This window comes from Saccostrea cucullata, unplaced genomic scaffold (genome assembly GCF_032062105.1).
Source record: "Saccostrea cucullata isolate Sc308-1 unplaced genomic scaffold, CSIRO_AGI_Scuc_v1 ctg859, whole genome shotgun sequence".
In the NCBI taxonomy this organism is placed as follows: Eukaryota; Metazoa; Mollusca; class Bivalvia; order Ostreida; family Ostreidae; genus Saccostrea; species Saccostrea cuccullata.
The window spans coordinates 67,066-88,735 of record NW_026926806.1 but is presented as its reverse complement, the minus strand read 5'-3'; the positions used below and the strand labels follow the sequence as shown (position 1 = coordinate 88,735).

At 34.5% G+C, this 21,670-nt stretch overlaps 1 protein-coding gene across 1 annotated transcript; it reads right to left on the bottom strand.

Moving 5' to 3' along the window:
* Nucleotides 1–242: 242 nt before the first annotated feature.
* LOC134272685 (uncharacterized) lies at nt 243–19,931 on the bottom strand. The gene is made up of 8 exons (XM_062754885.1): nt 19,908–19,931; nt 18,621–18,721; nt 15,033–15,192; nt 13,546–13,679; nt 9,217–9,361; nt 4,614–4,756; nt 753–876; nt 243–311 (listed from the first exon to the last, which is right to left on the bottom strand). Exons 1-8 carry the CDS (start codon nt 19,929–19,931, stop codon nt 243–245), a joined length of 900 nt encoding a protein of 299 aa, XP_062610869.1.
* Nucleotides 19,932–21,670: the final 1,739 nt, after the last annotated feature.

Below are 21,670 nucleotides of genomic sequence, written 5' to 3'. Positions count from 1 at the left end.
AAACTGCAGTAGTCATTCTATAACAACAGAGGATAACTGTGGTAGTCATACAATAATAACAGAGGATAACTGTGGTAGTCATACAGTAATAACAGAGGAAAACTACAGTAGTCATTCTATAACAACAGAGGATAACTGCAGTAGTCATTCTATAACAACAAGGAAAACTGCAGTAGTCATTCTATAACAACAGAGGATAACTGCAGTAGTCATTCTATAACAACAGAGGAAAACTGCAGTAGTCATTCTATAACAACAGAGGACATGTCAATCAATATCTGCAAAATTTCCTGGGCTGCCTCTGTATTTTCCTGTTGATTAAAACATTCTGAAGAATCAACTAACCCATACGTCAATTTCTACTAGTATAAATCATACCTTAATTTATTCAAGTCAATGCAATAGGTTTGGTATATGACATATGACAGCATATGAATACGTGTATATGCAACAGCTTCTGTATACTGTAAAATCACAAATTTTCGTTGGGGTTTAATTTTCGTTGTTTTCAAGATATGAAGAGACCCACAAATTCATGTCCACCATGAAATGTAAAATGTTACATACATTAGTACTCAACAATTCTTAGTCCACGAAATCAAATCCCCACAAACCAAAGGTTTTTCTCAAACCACGAAAATTTGATCCCACGAAAATATATGATTTTACAGTATATAAGCTCAAATCATCCATTGTCACACACATTTCAGAAGCAACAGCTTTAGAAGAACAGAATTTTTGGATTGATCTACCTTCCAGTTCAGACAGCGAACCCACTGGTCATCTCTAATCACTCTACAAGCTGCCTCCATGGTTACTGGGATCTGCCACTTCACACAGTTAACTAAAATTGGGATCCACAGCTTCTCATATTTTCTGCAAAAGACAAAAGCAATCAAAGGCCTGAAAGGACTGGTATTCAAAGATTGTCATGATTAAATTAAACTAGAAATATGTCCAGAGGACATGAATGTCCTGCCAAGGGTATATTAGTAATGCAACATGAAAATTTGAATTAGTGTATGAAATTTGATAAGAATATCTTGGATATATATGATAAATTCTCACAAAATTATGTACAAGTGCATAAGCTTATATAAATACACCTTAAATGGTTTCTTTAAAACTAAGCAAAATGCAAATTTAAGAAAAGTGAGGTCAAAGTCACAGGAAAGTTCAAGGTCAAAAATTTTTATGCTGTTGAATAGTTCTCATATAAACATATTAAGCTTGATAAAATTAATTTGAATGTTCTATTTACAACTGAGATAAACACAAATTTAAAATAAATGAAGTAAAGGTCAAGGGAAAGGCCAAGGTCCAAAAAATATTATGCAGTTGAAAAGCTTACTGATCTTAGATCAGTATGTATTTAGCATATAAGGTTGATAAAAATATGATGAATATTTTCTTTAAAACTGAGATAAATGAAAGGTCAAGGTAAAAAATGTTGATGCTGTTGAGTTGATTACATCAGTATGTATCAGCATATGTAGTTTGATACTGATTCAAGAAAAGTGAGGTCAAGGTTAAAAAATGTTGATGTAGTTGAATAGGTTTCATCGATATTTATCAGTATATTCATCAGAATGTATCAGCATTTTGAGTTTGATAAAAATATCTTGAATAGCTTCTTGAAAACTGAGTTAACTACGAATTTAAGAAGAGCAGGGTCAAGGTCAAAGGAAAGGTCAAGGTTAAAAAATGTTGATGCAGTTGAATAACTCTTACCAGTATGTATCACCATATGAAGTTTGGTAAAAATGTCTTAAATGGTTTATCTAAAACTGAGCTAAATACTAATTAAAGAAAAGCGAGGTCAAGATCAAAGGAAAGGTTAAGGTCAAAAAAGCTGATGCAGTTGAATAGCTCATCAGTGTTATCAACATATGAAGTTTGTTAACACTGTCTTGAATTGTATCTCTAAAATTGAGCTAAACACTAATTTATTTAAGAAAAGTGAGGTTAAGGTCAAAGGAAATGTCAAGGTCAAAAATGTTCATGCAGTTGCATAGCTCTCATCATTATCTATCAGCATATGAATTTTGGTGAAAATATCTTGGATAGTTTCTTTAAAATTGAGCTTTGAACTGAGCTAAACGCAAAGTGTGATGGAAGGACAGATGAACAGCTAGACAGAAGACGAACATGACAAACACTATATGCCCTGGCCATCATAAAAACACTCAAAAATATTAAAGAGACACATGATGAAAGTTTCCGAAACCATGCTGAGCATAGACTGCAAGTTGAAAACATGAGGCCCATGGGCCACATCGCTCACCTGAGTAACTTGGGTGATGCAGTTCTTTACCAGATTTCCCCTCTTGTTATACCTAGTGTGGCCTCATAACCCCCTCCCCTGTCATGATTTTTATACTTTAAAATCTACACTACCACAGGATGTTTCCACATAAGTTTCGACTTTCCTGACCCAGTGGTTCTTGAGAAGATGATTTTTCAATATTTTTCACATGTATGAATTTGTATGTAAAAATTGGATTCCCTATGTGGCCCCGCCCTACCCCCGGGGGTCATGATTTAAGCAATTTAGAATTTACATTACCCAAGGATGCTTCCATAAAAGTTTCAGCTCCACGGGCCCAGTGGTTCTTAAGAAGAAGATTTTAAAAGATTTTTCCTTTATATTTAAGGTCTTCCGTTTCCAACGGAAGACCTTCTATGATTCTGATGATTAAGATTATTTTTAGAATTTACATTTTCACCTTTAATTTCCATAAAAGTTTCAGCTTCCAAAAATTCGGGCCCAGTGGTTCTTAAGAAGGCAAAAGATTTTAAAAGATTTTTCCTTTTTGTTTTTCGATATTTCTATATAAAACTTTTACACATATTTTGCTTTTTATCTTCTAAACTAAAAATATTTTGTTATTTATTCTGACCCAAATTAAGGGATCCCAAAAGTATATCTGAAAAAGTATTGAGAATTTGTTATACGTTTAAGAAGCAAAGTTGTTCAAAATTTCAATCTTAATCTATTGAAGTCGTCAAAAACTCTTCCACATAAGTGCACATTCAAAGTTTTAGGGTAACTTGTCACTGGCTTAGTGGTTCACTTCCCGGGAAATAGCCAAGATTTTAAAAGATTTGAAATTATAAAGTGACTATATACACTACCTCATTGTTTTCTTTTGTTGACGTCACTTCCGGTCAAATTGCTTCCACATATTATATCAGTTTCTAACTTTCCAAAGATGCTTCCACATAAGTTTCAACTTTCCTGGCCCAGTGGTTCTTGAGAAGAAGATTTTAAAAGATTTTTTCTATATATTTCTATGTTAAACTTGGATTCCCTATTGTTGCCCCCTCCTACCTCCGGGAGTCATGATTTTAACAATTTGAATCTACACTATCCAAGAATGCTTCCACATAAGTTTCAGCTTTCCTGGCTCAGTGGTTCTTGAGAAGAAGATTTTTTAATGACCTCACCTTATTTTTGTCTTTTCTTGATTATCTCCCCTTGTAAGGAATCTTGGCCCTTCATTTTTTAAAAATCTAAACTCCCCTTCACCCAAGGATGCTTTGTACCAAGTTTGGTTAAAATTGGCCCAGTGGTTCTTGAGAAGAAGTCGAAAATGTGAAAAGTTTACAGATGGATGGACGGACGACGGACAAAATGTGAAGAGCTAAAAAGACAGTTTAGACAATTGTTTATAATTTAATTTTAGTTGTAACATGTCATTTGATTGGGTAAATGTTTCATTCATTTTGTATAACATAACTTCCCTAAGTCACAACGAGTTACATCAAATCCGTATTACTTCGCTTGACTTTATTTTTAAAATATGCTATATTTGAAGCCTGTTTCCGGAGGAAAAATTGTCTCATTTTCAACACTGAAATCAAATTATAAGGAATGAAGTTTATTTCAACTTATGTTATACTGTATAGCAGGTTTTCTTGGTGGGTGTAAAATTTGGCTTTTTGCCTACTCTAAGGTATGCCAATAATTTTGGTGTGGTTTATTTTAGCAGAATCAGGGTTTAAGCTCTTTGCAGATGGACACTAATAAGAGTCCTGACAATTTTAGCGATTAAAATTTTAGCGGACTATCAACAAAACGCCAAAATAAGCCAAAATTAGCATCCCGCTAAAATAACCTGCTATACGGTATGATATAACATAAATTGGGGTAGTTTACACCTTTTTATAAACCGATTTGTGGCTTATAAAGCGTAAACTGCCCCAAGTTATGTTATATATATATTGTATAACATAAGTTGAAATACTGTAAATGTATTATATTTAGCATGTACAATATTTGGTGGAAAGTGATTATTGAACAAGTTAGCGTAGATTTGATTTAGCGCATTTCTTGATTTTCTTATTAAAATATATATGTACAAGACATTTAGCATTGTACTTGAATTAGCGGAATTTTGTTTCTGCCAAAAACGCTAAAAAGAATACACCACCAAATGTAATACGTTTACAGTAAGCTTCATTCCTTAAATCAAACCTTTAACAAGGTAACTTATAATTTCTACTATTGATTAAAGTCTGTGTTTTATTCATTCTATTTAGCGACATTTTAAAATTGTGGAGTGCCATGAAATGGTGTAAATGAGACCAACAATTTTTGAATTTCCACTTACTTCTGAGGTTTAGTGTTATCCCTGAAATCATATATCATAGATCTAATGATTTTCCCTGTTTTCCCAGTCTTCACTGATGGAGATCCTTTCTCCAATACTTCTTGGGCAACAGGTGCCCAGGTCTCAAACAGCTTGGGTTCTTTCTAAAAAAAAAAGAAAAGGAGTCCCTGTTGAGACTGTAGCTCTACTGGTTTGTACTCATAATAAAGGAAGAGAAAAGTAGCAGTTGGGACTTAAAACTTGACAAAAGCAATAAATAAAACTAGAACTGTCCAAACAGGACAAAATACCCCCTCCCACTGGGTTTTTCAGAAGTGCTAAATCATGAATATTTTATGGATCTAAGAGAAGAGAGAAATGCTAAAACATTTTTAATGCAAATGTAATTGCTCATTACATTTTTCTTAAATGAAACAAAGGCGCAGCCTAATAAAAAAAAATAGACTAAATATACAGACCAGACAAAATCAGTGGCCCTTTTCACAAAAAATCTTATGACATATTTTTATCTTAAGTGAAAACTTGTGACAAAAGTTCTTTTCACAAAAATTCTTAAGAAAGTCCTAAGTGCAAAATCTATTATAACTTTACGATAGCCCCAACCCTCTCTTAAGTATTTTCAAACTGAAGTTATTGTTAAAATATAACCACAAAAATCAAAATACATGTTAAATAGAACTTTTAAAAGTTACTTCCAATAAAATTTTATATTTTTTTCACACTTATTTTGGAAAAATGACATGAAATACACTACAAAATATTTACGAACTAAGTTTCACTTAAGATTTTCGTATAACCTACTCTTACTTCATACATGTGATTGTTACGTCACATTTCAAACTTCTTGCTTGCACTCGCTATTTGTTGTCAATAACGTTTGTTTTTGCAAATAAATGAAAAGTTAAAATCGTAAGCAAAAACTTAAGATTTTTTGTGAAAAGGGCTACAGAAACTTTTTCTGTCAGTGACCTTGAACTTGCATAAATGACCTTGGTTCAAAGCCTCAGGTCATAAGCAATGTTTGTGTGAAGTAGTAGATTCAAGTTTTTCCATAATAAAGAAAGATATGGACCAGACACAAATTATAAAATTTTTCTTCCAGTGACCCTGAACTTCCCCAAATGACCTTGACCCAAGGTCATGACACATCCTTAGGTCATGAGCAATCATTGTGTGAAATGATAACTTACCAAGTTTATCCATTAAAAAGATATGGACCAGACACAAATTATGAATTTTTTTATTTCCAGTGACCTTGAACTTCCCAAAATGACCTTGGGTCAAGGTCATGACACATCCTTAGGTCAGGAGGAATCTTTGTGTGAAATGAGAACCTACAAAATTTATCCATTAGAAAGATATGGACCAGACACAAATTATGAAATTTTTCTTCCAGTGACCTTGAACATCCCTAAATGACCTTGGGTCAAGAACATGACACATCCTTAGGTTATGAGCAATATTTGTGTGAAATTAGAACCAACCAAGTTTATCCATAAGATATGGACCAGACACAAATTATGAAATTTTTCTTCCAGTGACCTTGAACTTCCTCAAATGACCTTGGGTCAAGGTCATGACACACTTTTAGGTCATGTGCAATCTTTGTGTGAAATTAGAACCTACCAAGTTTATCCATAATAAAATATGGAATGGACACGAATTACAGTGAAACTGTCTAATCCGACATGCACTGGGAGATGAATTTTTGTTGGAATAGACAGGATGTCGGATTACCCAGTGTAAAGAAACATGGAAATAAGTAAAATGGAAACAAAATTAAATGTTTGAATTCACAGTGTGATGGATTACACAGTTGTCGGATTAGACAGTTTTCACTGTATGAATTTTTTTCTTCCAGTGACCTTGAACTTCCTCAAATGACCTTGGGTCAAGGTCATGACACACCCTTAGGTCATGGGCAATCTTTGTGTGGAGTAGTAGATTCTAATGTTCCTCCGTAAGAAAGATATGGACCGGACACGTTTGCACAGACAGACGGACAGCTAGACAGACGGACAAGGTGATTCCTATATACCCCCCAAACTTCGTTTGCGGGGGTTATAATAATGATCCTTGATTAAGTCTCTTTTTTTGGCATGATTGCAATAAAACAACTTTAGGAGTAGCTTTTAATAAAATTTTACAGAATTTTTGATTTTAGTTACTATGGCAACATCAATCATCAAACTCAAAAACACAAATTTGAGAATTTGAGAATTATGTATCTCAGTGTAGTCTACTTGCATGCCAAATTATATTACAATCAGACAAAAATTGTAGGAGGAGTAGTATTTTGAAAGTATTTCACAGAAATTTCTATTTTCAGTAACCACGGCAACAGACAGACAGCTAGACGGACGGACGGACGCCGGACGCATTACTATTGCATTAGCTCCTCTGGTCTCTGACCAGTAGAGCTAAAAAAAAAATTGATGTATTGACATGGAGCACATGGCTACCACCACATTAGCATTCACCAAACAATATCCTCTCATACTAAGTGTGACAAGAAATAACAAGAGGCCCATGGGCCTTATAGGTCACCTGAGCATTACGCAACAACTTTCCAGTGATTGAATTTGATCCATGTTTTAAGCCAGATGCTATAGCATTTACAATTTTGATCATCATAACAATACACTTAGAAGTTGCTTAGTTTGGTTACTTAATACCCATAGGCAGGGTAGGGGAACAAAAAATGCATTTCAACAAATCAATAATATTCAGCAATAATCAGCAGTGCCGCTACCACACATGAACCCTTGACTCTTAGGCCTAGATCCAAACATTGCACAATTTTTAAAAGGCATCCTTGCTTTTCAAAAACATTTGATTAATACCAAGGAGCAGATTTCAAACAATTCATTCATTTTCAGTATATAAGTAGAGCCCCCCCCCTCTATGGTACAACTGACCCTGGGGCCTTGAAATTCACAATTCTTGAAGATAAGGGCCCTTGCTCATAACTATATAGGTAGTTCATCTGCTTAATACCCAGGAGCAGAGAAGAAAATATTCAAAGATTTAATGTTTTTTCACTATACATGTATAATCAAAGAGCCCCGCCCTAACACAAGAACCCCTGATCCTGGGGCCATAAAATTCATAATTTTGGTAGAGGCACTCTTGCTCATTATAACTATGTACTTAGTTAGTTTATTTAAAACCTAGGAGCAGAGAAGAAGATTTTCAATGAATTCATGTATTTTCACTATATAATCAAAACAGCCCCACCCTAACACCAGAATCCCTGACCCTGGGGTCATAAAATTCACAATTTTGGTAGAGGCACTCTTGCTCATCATAACTAAGTACTTTGTTAGTTTATATAAAACCTAGGAGCAGAGAAGAAGATTTTCAAAGAATTCATGTATTTTCACTATATAATCAATAGAGCCCCGCCCTAACACCAGAACCCCTGACCCTGGGGCCATAAAATTCACAATTTTGGTAGAGGTACTCTTGCTCATCATAACTATGTACTTAGTTAGTTTATTTAATACCTAGGAGCAGAGAAGAAGATTTTCAATGAATTCATGTATTTTCACTATATAATCAATAGAGCCCCGCCCTAACACCAGAACCCCTGACCCTGGGGCCATAAAATTCACAATTTTAGTAGAGGCACTATTGCTCATCATAACTATGTACTTAGTTAGTTTATCTAATACACAGGAGCAGAGAAGAAGATTTTTAAAGAAATAATGCATTTTCACTATATACTTATTTAGCCCCGCCCTAGCACAAGAACCCCTGACCCCAGGGCCATGAATTTCAAATTTTGGTAGAGGACTCAATGCTCAATACAATGCTCAATACAATCATGCAAACAGTTTGACTGCTTGATGTCCAGGAGTAAAGAAGAACATTTTTAAAGATTGCATTAATTTTAGTGGTTTTGGCCCCACACCCCAGGCCCTAGGGGGGCAGGGATCATGAAATTCATAGTTTTTGTTCCCCTTCACCCATAAATGCTTTGTGCCAAATTTGGTTGAAATTGGTTCAGTGGTTGCAGAGAAGAAGCTGAAAATGTTCAAAAGTTTATGACCGATTGACGACGAACGACGTACGAAGACGGACAAAAACAGATAGCAATAGGTCACCTGAGTGACTCAGGTGACCTAAAAATAAAAAAATATCTCCCGGCTAGAATAGAATGTCTGGAAGGGGGAAGGAGGGGGAAGAACATATATAGCAAACAACTTTTCTGAACTTTGTTTTCTCAAGAATTAACATCTAGCATATTCACATCATTTATATTTTTATCACTGTGTAAACATAAATTCATGAATCAAATCATTGTCTTCAGGATTTTCGCAACAATAGCAAGGCTGAAATTTTCCTATATGATATGGGATTTTCCCTGTGTAGGATTAAATCTTTTACACAAAACAGATCACTGGGAGCAGGGTAGGATGACAATAGTCGAATCAATAGACATCACTCCAACACAATCACTCAACCACTGTGTAAGTCAATAGATTAAATAATTTCTATCTCTTTTAGTTGTTAAACACAATGCATAATCTATACATGTATTTTCAAAACTGACAGAATTTCATGCATCAAGCTGTAGTTGTAGTTGGTGTTCAAAGTTTACCTTGATGTGTTGCTCTTTAACATGACTTGTGAGGTCATCAAAGGTCCTGACAAGGTCAGAGAACTTCTCAGCTTTAGGACTAATGGTCACTGTCTTCCAGAGCTGTAGGGTCATATCATACACATCCAGCGGTTTATTTCTTTTCCTAAAATGACATCACACACACTCTAACCATGGTCTGATCTTGAAATAGGCATATTTGCTAATATTTGCAGAATCTGATTTATGACTAATGTAATAACATGTATTAAATAAGTTTCAGTGTCATTACTGATGACAGAATTATAGCTGCAGAACTGTAGCTCTCTGGAAAAAATCTATTGACAGACTGTAGAGCTACAATGCCATCCATTGAAACAAGAGGCCCATGGGCCACATTGCTCACCTGAGCACATTGGCTAAGAAAATGCACAAATCAGATCAGAATTGAAAAGTTTACTGAGGGGGTGGGCGGGGGGAGGAGGCTTGAATACTAATACTGGCTTTGCTATTCTTTAGGAAAAGATTTTTTAAAATATATTTTAATGTAAAACTTGGATCCCCCATTATGGCCCCACCCTATCCCTGGGGGTTATGATTTGAAAAAAACTAGAATCTACAGTATCTGAGGATGCTTCCATAAAAATATTACTAATCATGGCTATGCAGTACTTGTGAAGAAAATTTTAAGATTTCCCTATATATTCCTATGTAAAACTTTGATCAGCCAATTTGGCCCCATCCTTGCCCTGGGGGTCATGATTTGAACAAATTTGAATCTACACTACCTGAGGATGATTCCACATGAGTTTCATCTTTCCTGGCCCAGGAGTGGTTCTTGAGAACAAGATTTTTTAAAAATGCCATTAATTTTTCACTAATTCATAATTATCTCCCCTTGGAAGAGGATGTGGCCCTTCATTTGAACAAACTTGAATCCCCTTTACCCAAGGATACTTTGTAGCAAGTTTGGTTGAAATTGGTAAAGTGGTTCTTGAGAAGAAGATGAAAATGTGAAAAGTTTACAACAATGACAACAACGACAGACAACGGACAAATTTTGATCAAAAAAGCTCATCTGAGCCTTCAGCTCAGGTGAGCTTAAAAGTATATATATTGAGCACAAAAAAGTGCACTGTTTTTCGATTTATTTCTCCATGTTTTTAAAAGTGCCATCTCAAACTAGTGCTAACTGTAACGGGGACCGTTACAGATGTTCCCCAAACGCTCCCCATGTCCCTTTTCGTGCCTTATTCCTCTAAGACCTTTTATATATCTTTCTATGCAAATCAGAGAAAAAAATACAGATATAAAGTTACAATTTTTCAAGAATATATCATTTTTTAAAATACCGATTCACATTTTATTTCTCTACTATATTAACCTCGGGCTTAAAGTTGGTTTTATTCGCGCACAAGGCAGGGTTAAATGTCATAAGGGTAACACGACGATAGCTAACAAATCAAAATGAACTTATTCAATAGTAGTTCCATACATGGAAAAGGGATTTTCCTTTCTGTTCAGAATTTTTTTTATATTTCCTCTCAGGCCATTTTGACAACTCTGGTACCTGTGCCCAGTAAATTTTATATACTTTGTAAATAAATATATAAAGGTTTTTGACAGGAACTATTCATTTTTTCCAATGCATAGGAGGCTACTTTCTGGGGTTTACAAGAGATGTTTAAAAAGACATTCGTGTCTGTTAATGTGACCAATATTGTTTAACACCTTCTTATTAATAATTTTTTCATGATTGCAAATACCTGATTATTTTACGAAGGAGCGTACAAGTATATTGATTTTTAATATACCGAAAATCACTATTTTTTGCATAGCATATAAAAAATCAAATTTTCAAAGGTAAAATAAACAAAGGATGCTTGGTATTAAAATATTATTTCAAATCAGTAGAACTGAATGCTATTAACCATCTGGCTCAAATAGGCTATAAAAGGCTTATATACCAACTTTGTTCATCTGTACTTTAATTTCAAACACGACAGGATTTGTAATTTTTTCCATATAAATTAATAATTTCTATATACTCTCCAAACTCACATCAAAATTTTAATACACTTTCCTCCTCTTTTCTGCAGCTTTTTTTTATGTCCTCTCAGGCCATATTTGAGCTTTACAGCGATTCCTACGTTGCTAGGCTATCATTTTATTTGTGTGTCTGTGTGTGTGTGGGGGGGGGGGGGGTGGCGGGGTATTTTTATTCTTATTTTTTCCAATGCATTAACTGGCAAAATTGGAAACATACAGCTTGGGTTTTCTATCTGTTACAAGCAAAACATTCAGTGATAGATAATGAAATGTGACCAATATTGTTTAAAACATCGGATTGAAATTTTAGATCGAAATTCATTTTCAAATCCACCTCAGCTACGCTAGAAGGCACATTATTATTGATTTTTAATATACAAATATTTCAATTTTGGTACAGTTTGAATTTTTTGTTCAGTGTTTTAAATAAATTAATATTTAAAAAATTTCAAAGGTAAATATATGTATATCAAAGTTGATGCTGGGTATTAAAATATTATTTCAAACTTTTCAGTGAGAATAAGCATAAAACTCATACAATCTTATAATCCTAGAAATAAAATATATTGTCATGTTAAGCCATGATATACCAACTTATGTTACCCCCCCCCCCCCCCCCTTTAAATTAAATATCTCCTGAAAAATAATCTTGTCTTATATAATCTTTTCCGTTCTTAAAATTATAAGCTAATTTCATATTACTGGGAACTTCAAACAAATGTATTTAAGTTGAAATTAGTTGATTTTTGGATCATACATTCACTCTTTGCTTTGAAATTTTATGTGGATTGAGGTGAATTTCGATCTGCAATTTCAATCCATTCTCTACGTTGCTAGGCTATCATTTCACTTGTGTGTCTGTGTGTGTGTGTGGGGGATGGGGGGGACGTAAGCTGTATATTTCCAATTTTGCCAGTTAACCTATTTAATGTTGGAGTTGAATCTTGTATCTTACTCCAAGAACTTGGGATTGATTGTGACATTTGGATGAAAGGTCAAGGTCATTAAAAACCACCACCTGTTTAACTTCTATCCTGCCAACCGAAATAAACTCTGAGAGGTGTTTCTAGATACATGTACATGTACTTCATGTTTCTTGTTAAGGTCGGATTTCAAGTTCATAGGTCAAGGTCATTTTGGTAAATAGCTAAAATCAACATTTTTTTCAGGTTACCAGTGACCCTGACCTAAGTTTCAAGGTCAAGGGTCAAAAGATCTGCTTCAGTATGTTACATGTCTTGACATTTAGTAGTTCTTAATTCTGCATGAACATCAAAAACTCAAGTATACTGGTTGTTTAAAGCATTGTGTGCACGCGCATGTGCATGCACGTCCTTGCATTTACTTTTGATAGTAGCATAATGTAGGCATTCATTAGATATATTCATATTCGAAATTTCATCCTGTTTTATTGAGAACCAAGAAAGTTTTAGGCATTTAAAGTTTTAGCCAATCAGATTGCAGCACACTTGCATGTGCGTGTGCGCTCATGATTATTCTTATATATCATGCTGTAGATCTTCATAATGTATGACTATGTTCAAAATTTCAAAGGATTTTGCCAGAAAACAAAAAAGATATTTAGACGTTAGTTTCAGCCAATCGGAGCGAAGCGCACGTGCACGCTCGTGAGATCTTGCTATTTTGACCATGTCATCATTTCTAAACTACTAATATATCCTTATATTATGAGTTTCAAAGCATTTCATCAAAAATTTAAAAAGTTAGGCTATATCAATTATATTGGTCATTTCAAGTGTTACACGTGCGTGCACATGCACGCATGTGCGTGCAAAATGACCTTCATTTCACACATCTGCATAACATACCTATTAACCCTAAAAAGGTTTCACCTAGATCGGATGAAACATTCAAAATAACTTGTTAATATCCCTCCTGGCCCTGAAATTGAGGCCATCAAAAACTTGTCATTTCATACTGCCATTTTGGTTTGCAAGATAATTTGGCTCAATGCACTTCATGCAGATATCAACTATGAGAGTACTTGATACAGAAGTAAGGAATTTGTCAAAATTTATCTTTTTTGCAATTTAAGTAAGAATTTGAAGAAATTAATCCAGAACCCAGTGCAACTTTTGTGCGCAGTAAATATACTTTTCCTATGGGTGGCACTGTAGCTCTCTGATAATTCAGCCCAATTTTTTTTTTTAAATCAGTGAGCTGCAGATCTGCAGCTAACAGAATTCATGCTCTTGGATCTTAAAGTAAAATTGAAATGATTTTTAAAAATCTGTTACCAGGAGAGGGTTCTAGCTAATACAGCAATAACAGTACCCTTACAGAACAGTCAGGAGTTCCTTTACTGCTTTTTCTGTCACATCCACTATGTCCTCCTTTTGTGGAAAGTCTGCCTCGCTTATAAACTCTTGGAGGGTTTTGAACACGGATCTCAGAAATTCTAAATCCTTCAGATTCTGGAAATCAGGCACAAAATGATACATGTAATTACTTAGTCAAATACAGCAATATATCTGTTAAATATAAAAAGTTTCATTAGACTTATTTTCATCCCCCCCCCCCAAAAAAATAGTAAAACCCATTAAAAAAAAAGAAAATAAATTCAGAATTAATATGTATTTCCATTCCTGTTTTTAGAAAAACTGATATTGAGTAGTTTAAGCTTATGTATTCATTATGTTTCCTTTACTTTTTGGCGGAATGCTAATGAAAAATTTAAAAATTGCAATCTACAGACTGTAGTTTTATTAAAAGTAATTATAAATGCCCACTTTTAGATGTTAAAGGGCTGGGGGGACGTGGCCATTTTCAGATTATTTTGACCTCCTTTAGAAGAAGAGCTGCATAGAAAGATATACAAAAGTGATGAAAATTTTAAAACTGAAATGTATGAACTTTTTCCTTGCCAAATGATAGTTGACAGCTTTAGATATCATATCTAAAAAAATAAATTAAATCTGGTGTTTAATTTGCTTGACCCCCTAGCCTCCTTAAGGTCAGAATTTTACATCCATCCAAGTTTGACATTGTGCAGAGCAATATACTTGTGTGGTGATATCTCCTAAATAAGTCAAAGATTTATAATGATTGAATTTTTTAGATACAAGTATATTGGACATATTCAATAAGTAATACATGTATTTATTATACCTCTACTGATCAAATTGTTCACTTTATAAGAGTAAATCGATATATTTTGAAGATTCCCTGAAAATCATTGTAAAAAGACTGATTCCCTGCAGAACTGGAGTCAGTTTGATGAACTGATACATACCTACTCAGAACACATATATTCCAAATGAAATCATAAATATTCATAATGCAGCTATTAAAGTTATATAGATCGAAGGAGGCAAGGTCTAATTTACATGGGAAAGAGTAATTTATTATAGTGGCATCAAAATGGTAATGTGTACTAAAAACAGAATAGCAAAAATGGGTTTTAAAGATAGTCTAATTTTGATATCTGTATAATAAATAGGAAATACTGTAGAAGTACTTTTTTCCACGTGGTACTAAGTTACGCTATGTACGCGGTCACAAATTTTCCGCGGAAATTTGTCCAAGCGTACTTAATACAAATGAAAGGCATATAGTGACAATCTTAAAAATCCGCGTAATTTTTTACCCGTGGATTAAACAGAAATTGAGATTCCGCGGAATTATAACCCCGTGGAAAAAAGTACGTCTACAGTAAGCTTGCTGGAGGTGAACTGTTATCTTGCTGACTCCCTCAATGATTAACAGTGAATTACTTATGTGTAAGGGCAGATGTACTGGTACGTTAGAGAGAGAGGAGAGAGAGATACCTTGAATATACAGCAATCTTTAATGATCTCTAACGCCCTTTTATAAGCCGACTCTAAGTCATCAAATTGTTTCTCGGGTACACGTGGTAGCTTTGTAAGGTAGAAAATAAATAGGTCGATGACTTCTTTCTGAAGTTTTTCACTTATTTTGGCATCCTTTCTGTGAATATAAACAAATTATCAAAATCCATCTTAATACAAATTGATTCTGGAATGCCATAAGTCCAGTAGCTAGTCTTTATGTCCTAGATAGAAAATTTTCCACTCTGTCTTGATATAAAACTCTCTACTTACTCAATGAGGTCTTGGACATGTCTTGATATAAAACTTACTCTATGAGATCTTGGACACGTCCTGATATAAAACTCACTACTTACTCTATGAGATCTTGGACATGTCTTTGTATAAAACCCACTACTTATTCTATGAGATCTTGTACTTACTCTATGTGATCTTGTATTTATCTTGATATAAAACTCACTACTTACTCTATTAGATCTTGTATTTGTCTTGATATAAAACTCACTACTTACTCTATGAGATCTTGTATTTGTCTTGATATAAATCTCACTACTTACTCTATGAGATCTTGTATTTATCTTGATATAAAACTCACTACTTACTCTGTGAGATCTTGTATTTGTCTTGATATAAAACTCACTACTTACTCTATGAGATCTTGTACTTACTCTATGAGATCTTGTATATGTCTTGATATAAAACTAACTACTTACTCTATGAGATCTTGTACTTACTCTATGAGATCTTGTATTTATCTTGATATAAATCTCACTACTTACTCTATGTGATCTTGTACTTACTCTATGTGATCTTGTATTTATCTTGATATAAAACTCACTACTTACTCTATGAGATCTTGTATTTATCTTGATATAAATCTCACTACTTACTCTATGTGATCTTGTATTTATCTTGATATAAAACTCACTACTTACTCTGTGAGATCTTGTATTTGTCTTGATATAAAACTCACTACTTACTCTATGAGATCTTGTATTTATCTTGATATAAAACTCACTACTTACTCTATGAGATCTTGTATATGTCTTGATATAAAACTCACTTCTTACTCTATGAGATCTTGTATTTATCTTGATATAAAACTCACTTCTTACTCTATGAGATCTTGTATATGTCTTGATATAAAACTCACTTCTTACTCTATGAGATCTTGTATTTATCTTGATATAAAACTCACTTCTTACTCTATGATATCTTGTATTTATCTTGATATAAAACTCACTTCTTACTCTATGAGATCTTGGACATGTCTTTGTATAAAACCCACTACTTACTCTTTGAGATCTTGCACATGTCTTGATATAAAATCACTACTTACTCTATGAAATCTTTGACATGTCTTGATATAAAACTCACTACTTACTCTATGAGATCTTGGACATGTCTGGATATAAAACTTACTCTATGAGATCTTGGACACGTCTTGATATAAAACTCACTACTTACTCTATGAGATCTTGGACATGTCTGGATATAAAACTCACTATGTACTCTATGAGCTCTTGGACCCATCTTGATATAAAACTCACTACTTACTCTATGATATCTTGGACATGTCTTGATACAAGAGGCCCATGGGCCTTATAGGTCACCTGCGCATTATGCAACAACTTTCCAGTGATTGAATTTGATTCATGTTTTAAGCCAGATGCTATGGCATTCACAATTTTGAAAGAGGTACCATTGGTCATCATAACTATACACTTAGCAGTTTGGTTAATTAATATCCATAGGCAAGGTAGGGGAACAAAAAATGCATTTCAACTAATCAGTAATACTCAGCAATAATCAGTAGTGCCCCTACCACACATGAACCCCTGACCCCTAGGCCTAGATTTACATCATCCTTGCTTTTCAAAAGTATTTGATTAATACCAAGGAGCTGATTTCAAACAAATAATTCATTTTCAGTATATAAGTACAGCCCCCCTCTATGGTGCCCCTGACCCTGGGGCCTTGAAATTCACAATTCTGGAAGATTAGGGCCCTTGCTCATCATAACCATATAGGTAGTTCATCTGCTTAATACCCAGGAGCAGAGAAGAAAATTTTCATAGAATTCATGTCTTTTCACTATATAACCAATATAGCCAAACCCCTAACACCAGTACCCCTGACCCTGGGGCCATAAAATTCACAATTTTAAAAGAGGCATTCTTGCTCATCATAACTATGTCCTTAGTTAGTTTATTTAATACCTAGTAGCAGAGAAGAAAATTTTCAAAGAATTCTGACATGTATTTTCACTATATGATCAATAGAGCCCCACCCTAACACCAGAACCCCTGTCCCTGGGGCCATCAAATTCACAATTGTGGTAGAGGCACTCTTGCTCATCATAATTATGCACTTAGTTAGTTTATTTAATACCTAGGAGCAGAGAAGATTTTCAAAGAATTTAAGTATTTTCACTATATAATGAATAGAGCCCCGCCCTACCACCAGAACCCCTGACCCTGGGGCCATAAAATTCATAACGTGATAGAGACACTCTTGCTAATCATAACTATGCACTAAGGTAGTTTATTTAATACCCAGAAGCGGAGAAGAAAATTTTCAAAGAATTCATGTATTTTCACCATATAATCAAAAGAGCCCCGCCCTAACACCAGAACCCCTGACCCTGGGGCCATAAAATTCACAAATTTGGTAGAGGCACTCTTGCTCATCATAACTATGCACTTAGTTAGTTTATCCAATACCCAGGAGCAGAGAAGAAGATTTTCAAAGAAATTATGCATTTTCACTATATACTAACTTAGCCCCGCCCTAGCACTAGAACCCCTGACCCCAGGGCCATGAATTTCACAATTTTGGTAGAGGACTCAATGCTGATTACAATCATGCAAACAGTTTGACTGCTTGATGTCCAGGAGTAAAGAAGAAGATTTTTAAAAATTGCATTAATTTTAGTGATTTTAGCCCCAACCCTCAGGCCCCAGGGTGGGCAGGGGTCATGAAATTCACAATTTTTGTTCCCCTTCACCCATAGATACTTTGTGCCAAATTTGGTTGAAATTGATTGAGTGGTTGCAGAGAAGAAGCTGAAAATGTTCAAATGTTAACTCACGACGATGGACGAAAACGGATAGCAATAGGTCACCTGAGTTTACTCAGGTGACATAATAAAACTCACTACTTACTCTATGACATCTTGGACACATCTTGATATAAAACTCACTACTTACTCTATGACATCTTGGACATGTCTTGATATAAAACTCACTACTTACTCTATGACATCTTGGACATGTCTGGATATAAAACTCACTACTTACTCTATGAGATCTTGGACATGTCTGGATATAAAACTCACTACTTACTCTATGAGATCTTGGACACATCCTGATATAAAACTCACTTCTTATTCTATGAGATCTTGGACATGTCCTGATATAAAACTCACTACTTACTCTATGAGATCTTGGACACGTCCTGATATAAACTCACTTCTTATTCTATGAGATCTTGGACATGTCTGAATATAAACTCACTACTAACTCTATGAGATCTTGGACATGTCTTGATATAAAACTCACTACTTACTCTATGAGATCTTGGACATGTTGGGGGTATACTTTCTCATCTTCATCCTCTGGCTTGTCTGATGCTCCAATAATTTGTTTAAAACCCTTTTCTTCAAGGTCCTGTCAATATTAGGTATTCATTAAAACAAAATACATATTTTGGTACCAAATTTCATTAGTTTACGAATTGAGTGTTAACATTCATATAAGTAACAATTAAATCAGTACTGAACTAACAGTTCCATCAGATGAAAAAAAAAAATGGTGCACAATGAGTTTCAGCTCTATGGGAATTACTTATAGGGACATTTAGGCTACAGTTTGTAGTAAGCGCTTCTCGCACTGCAAGCTTTTACAACAACACCTGGGCAAATAGAAAATTTGGACTTTCACATTGATACAAATGATTTTTTTTTCACAGTGACTTCTGGACAAACTATGCACATGCATCACTTGTTGACCTATGTCCTTGAAAGAATTAGCTGCAGAACTGTAGCTCTCTGATTATTTTTACAACGCTTGGATCTGTAGCTCTCTGCTTTATCTGTCCGAATTTTCTCAAGCAGAGAGCTACAGTTCTGCAGCTACGCAAGAATAACAACAAAAGTTCAACAAGGTTTGCTCTGAAAATAACATGCATATGAAAAATTTCACGATTTAAGTTTAACAAAAAAATAAAACCCATCATATCTAAAAATAGCTATTACAAGAATAGATATGGGTTACCCCATATCCAAAGATATTCGACTTTTAGATTTAATATGCTTATCAGTGTTTATAATGACGTTAATAAAAAAAAACTGCAATGTCTAGGGCCTAGTTATGGAACTGGTGTAAATTTCGTGAGCATGGTGAGGTCACCCAGTCTCCTAACAAACGGTACACATAGGCCTACATGAACCTGTGTCCGCAAGACCAACATTAGCCTTGATCTACACACGTGCGATGGAGCTGTTAAACGCATCCAGCGAGCTCGGAGGAACACGTTTTGTTTTGCCGAGAAGTTACGATGGCAGACAAAACTTTTCTTTTCTTAATTAGATCATATGAATACGAATTCTGATTAATAAAAATTATACAATCCCTGTTGAACTATATATAGTTTGTTCTAACATTTGCATCTGCAACAACTTGTGTTTAAAATGGCCGTGTTAGGAAAATCAAGACCGGATCGGAAAATTCTAAACTGAAAACCTTTTTTGTTTTGAAAATTACTGAAATATGCTAATGTATTCGTCGCAGATATTACTTACATTATTCAAGTTCTATATAAAATGGTAAGCCTATGCTGAACTCCAACACAAACCCGAATGTCCGACCCAGTTCTCATTTTGCCACACATTTTATCCCCTACAGTTTACAAAGTGTACACACGTGAGCAGAATCCAGCCAGGGATCGAAAATTCCGTCATTTAATAATATACACACACAGAACGATTTATTTTTTCTTAAAAGGAAATTGTATGATAATTAACAGACTATAAACATGTACTTAATACAATTGTTGATATAGTATTAGCAATTCATCGGTGAAAAAATATGAATCGAAGAATGACCTAAATATTCTTTATTATCAAACGTAAAAAAAAAAAAGGCTGAGGAGGGAGCGAGCATAGGAATATTGATATTTTTTATTTGCATTTCGGGGAAAAAGTGATTTTCTAATAATATTTTGACGTTATTTTTGATTTCTTTAACGTATGAAATACACAACTTCACTCTTATCATGAACAATAATGTTGTATCTACTTAATCATGATGGAACTATTTTGGTCGGACCAATTTGTGTGAGCTGCCGCTGAAAACAATAATATATCTTGCAGAGATAGTATGCATTGATCGAATATATTAAAAAGAATGATTAACAGATTAAGTTATTTAAAATTATCAAATTAAGTGCCACTTAAATCGCTGTTTACCATTTTGATTTCTCAGATTCCAAGTGAGCCAATATAATATGATAACATCACAGAAAGGAAAAAAAGCAGCTCATGCAAACATGCAATTTCACTGTCGGTGCAGAACTGTCCATGCAATACCTGGAGGCCGGTCAATACTGTTACGTGCTAAGTAAATAAACGTCTTCGTTGTCAATGCATTGGGAGTTACGGAACCCGATCCCGATCAAAATAAAAAATAAAGATATCACGGCCCATGTTTCAGTGGACTCAATATATTTACCCTACGGCATCCATTTTCTTGAGATTATGTTCATGTATTTTACATAAGTATAGCAGGCAATTTAGACCCCCAATAAGCTCTTTACGAGCCTGTCTCTATTTTCACTAGATGAAATTTGTTTTTTATGCCCCCGTATTTGACGATTCTTTATCTGACTGCCCCCTCCCTTTTAAAAACGATGCTACACTACTGAAATTTATTTTTTTAAGTTAGAGTTAAATTTGTTAATTAACCTGGTTGTCTACGAAATAAAACAATTAGTAAGTGTAGAAATTTTCTGCCGTCACAAAATGACGAGAGGTACTGTGAGCACTGAGCTCTCTATATAGTATTGCGAGTACTGAGCTCTCTATATAGTATTGTGAGTACAGAGCTCTCTATATAGTATTGTGAGTACTGAGCTCACTAAATGAAACCCCCGCCTGCCAAATGATTATAAATAATGGCACTGGTGTCCATGTTTTACTCTGGGAAACCAGAGATAAGTGTCAGATCAAAAAATAAAAAAGGAGGTCACAATGGCACTATGTAACAAAGATTCTGTGAAAGTATCATTAAATTTTATTCAGTGGCTTAGAGGGAGTTGGGGATAAGAGATGGGTACCCTTCATTATTATAGAAAGAATGGCAGTGTCCATGGTTTGCTATGGGAAACCCAAAATATGTGTCGGATCAAAAAGTAAAAATAGGAGATGCACAATGGCTGTTTAATAAAGAGTATACGTTACAACTGGAAAGTTCACCTTTGCAACGGAGGTTTATAAATACGCTTTAAAATAAGTTTATCATCTGTGATAGGGAATTAAATGTTGAAACAAATTTCTATAAATGCTAAAAGTAAACTTTCAACACCTGCGAAGAGGTCAAGTTTTACCTGGTAACCTTACT

Coding starts and splice junctions, on each gene's coding strand:
- LOC134272685 (XM_062754885.1), bottom strand. CDS start 19,931: ATGAGAACTGGGTCGGACATTCGG. Junction 13,680..15,032: donor AAGATTGCTGTATATTCAAG/GTATCTCTCTCT, acceptor CCTGATTTCCAG/AATCTGAAGGATTTAGAATT. Junction 4,757..9,216: donor TTAAAGAGCAACACATCAAG/GTAAACTTTGAA, acceptor TTTTTTTTTTAG/AAAGAACCCAAGCTGTTTGA.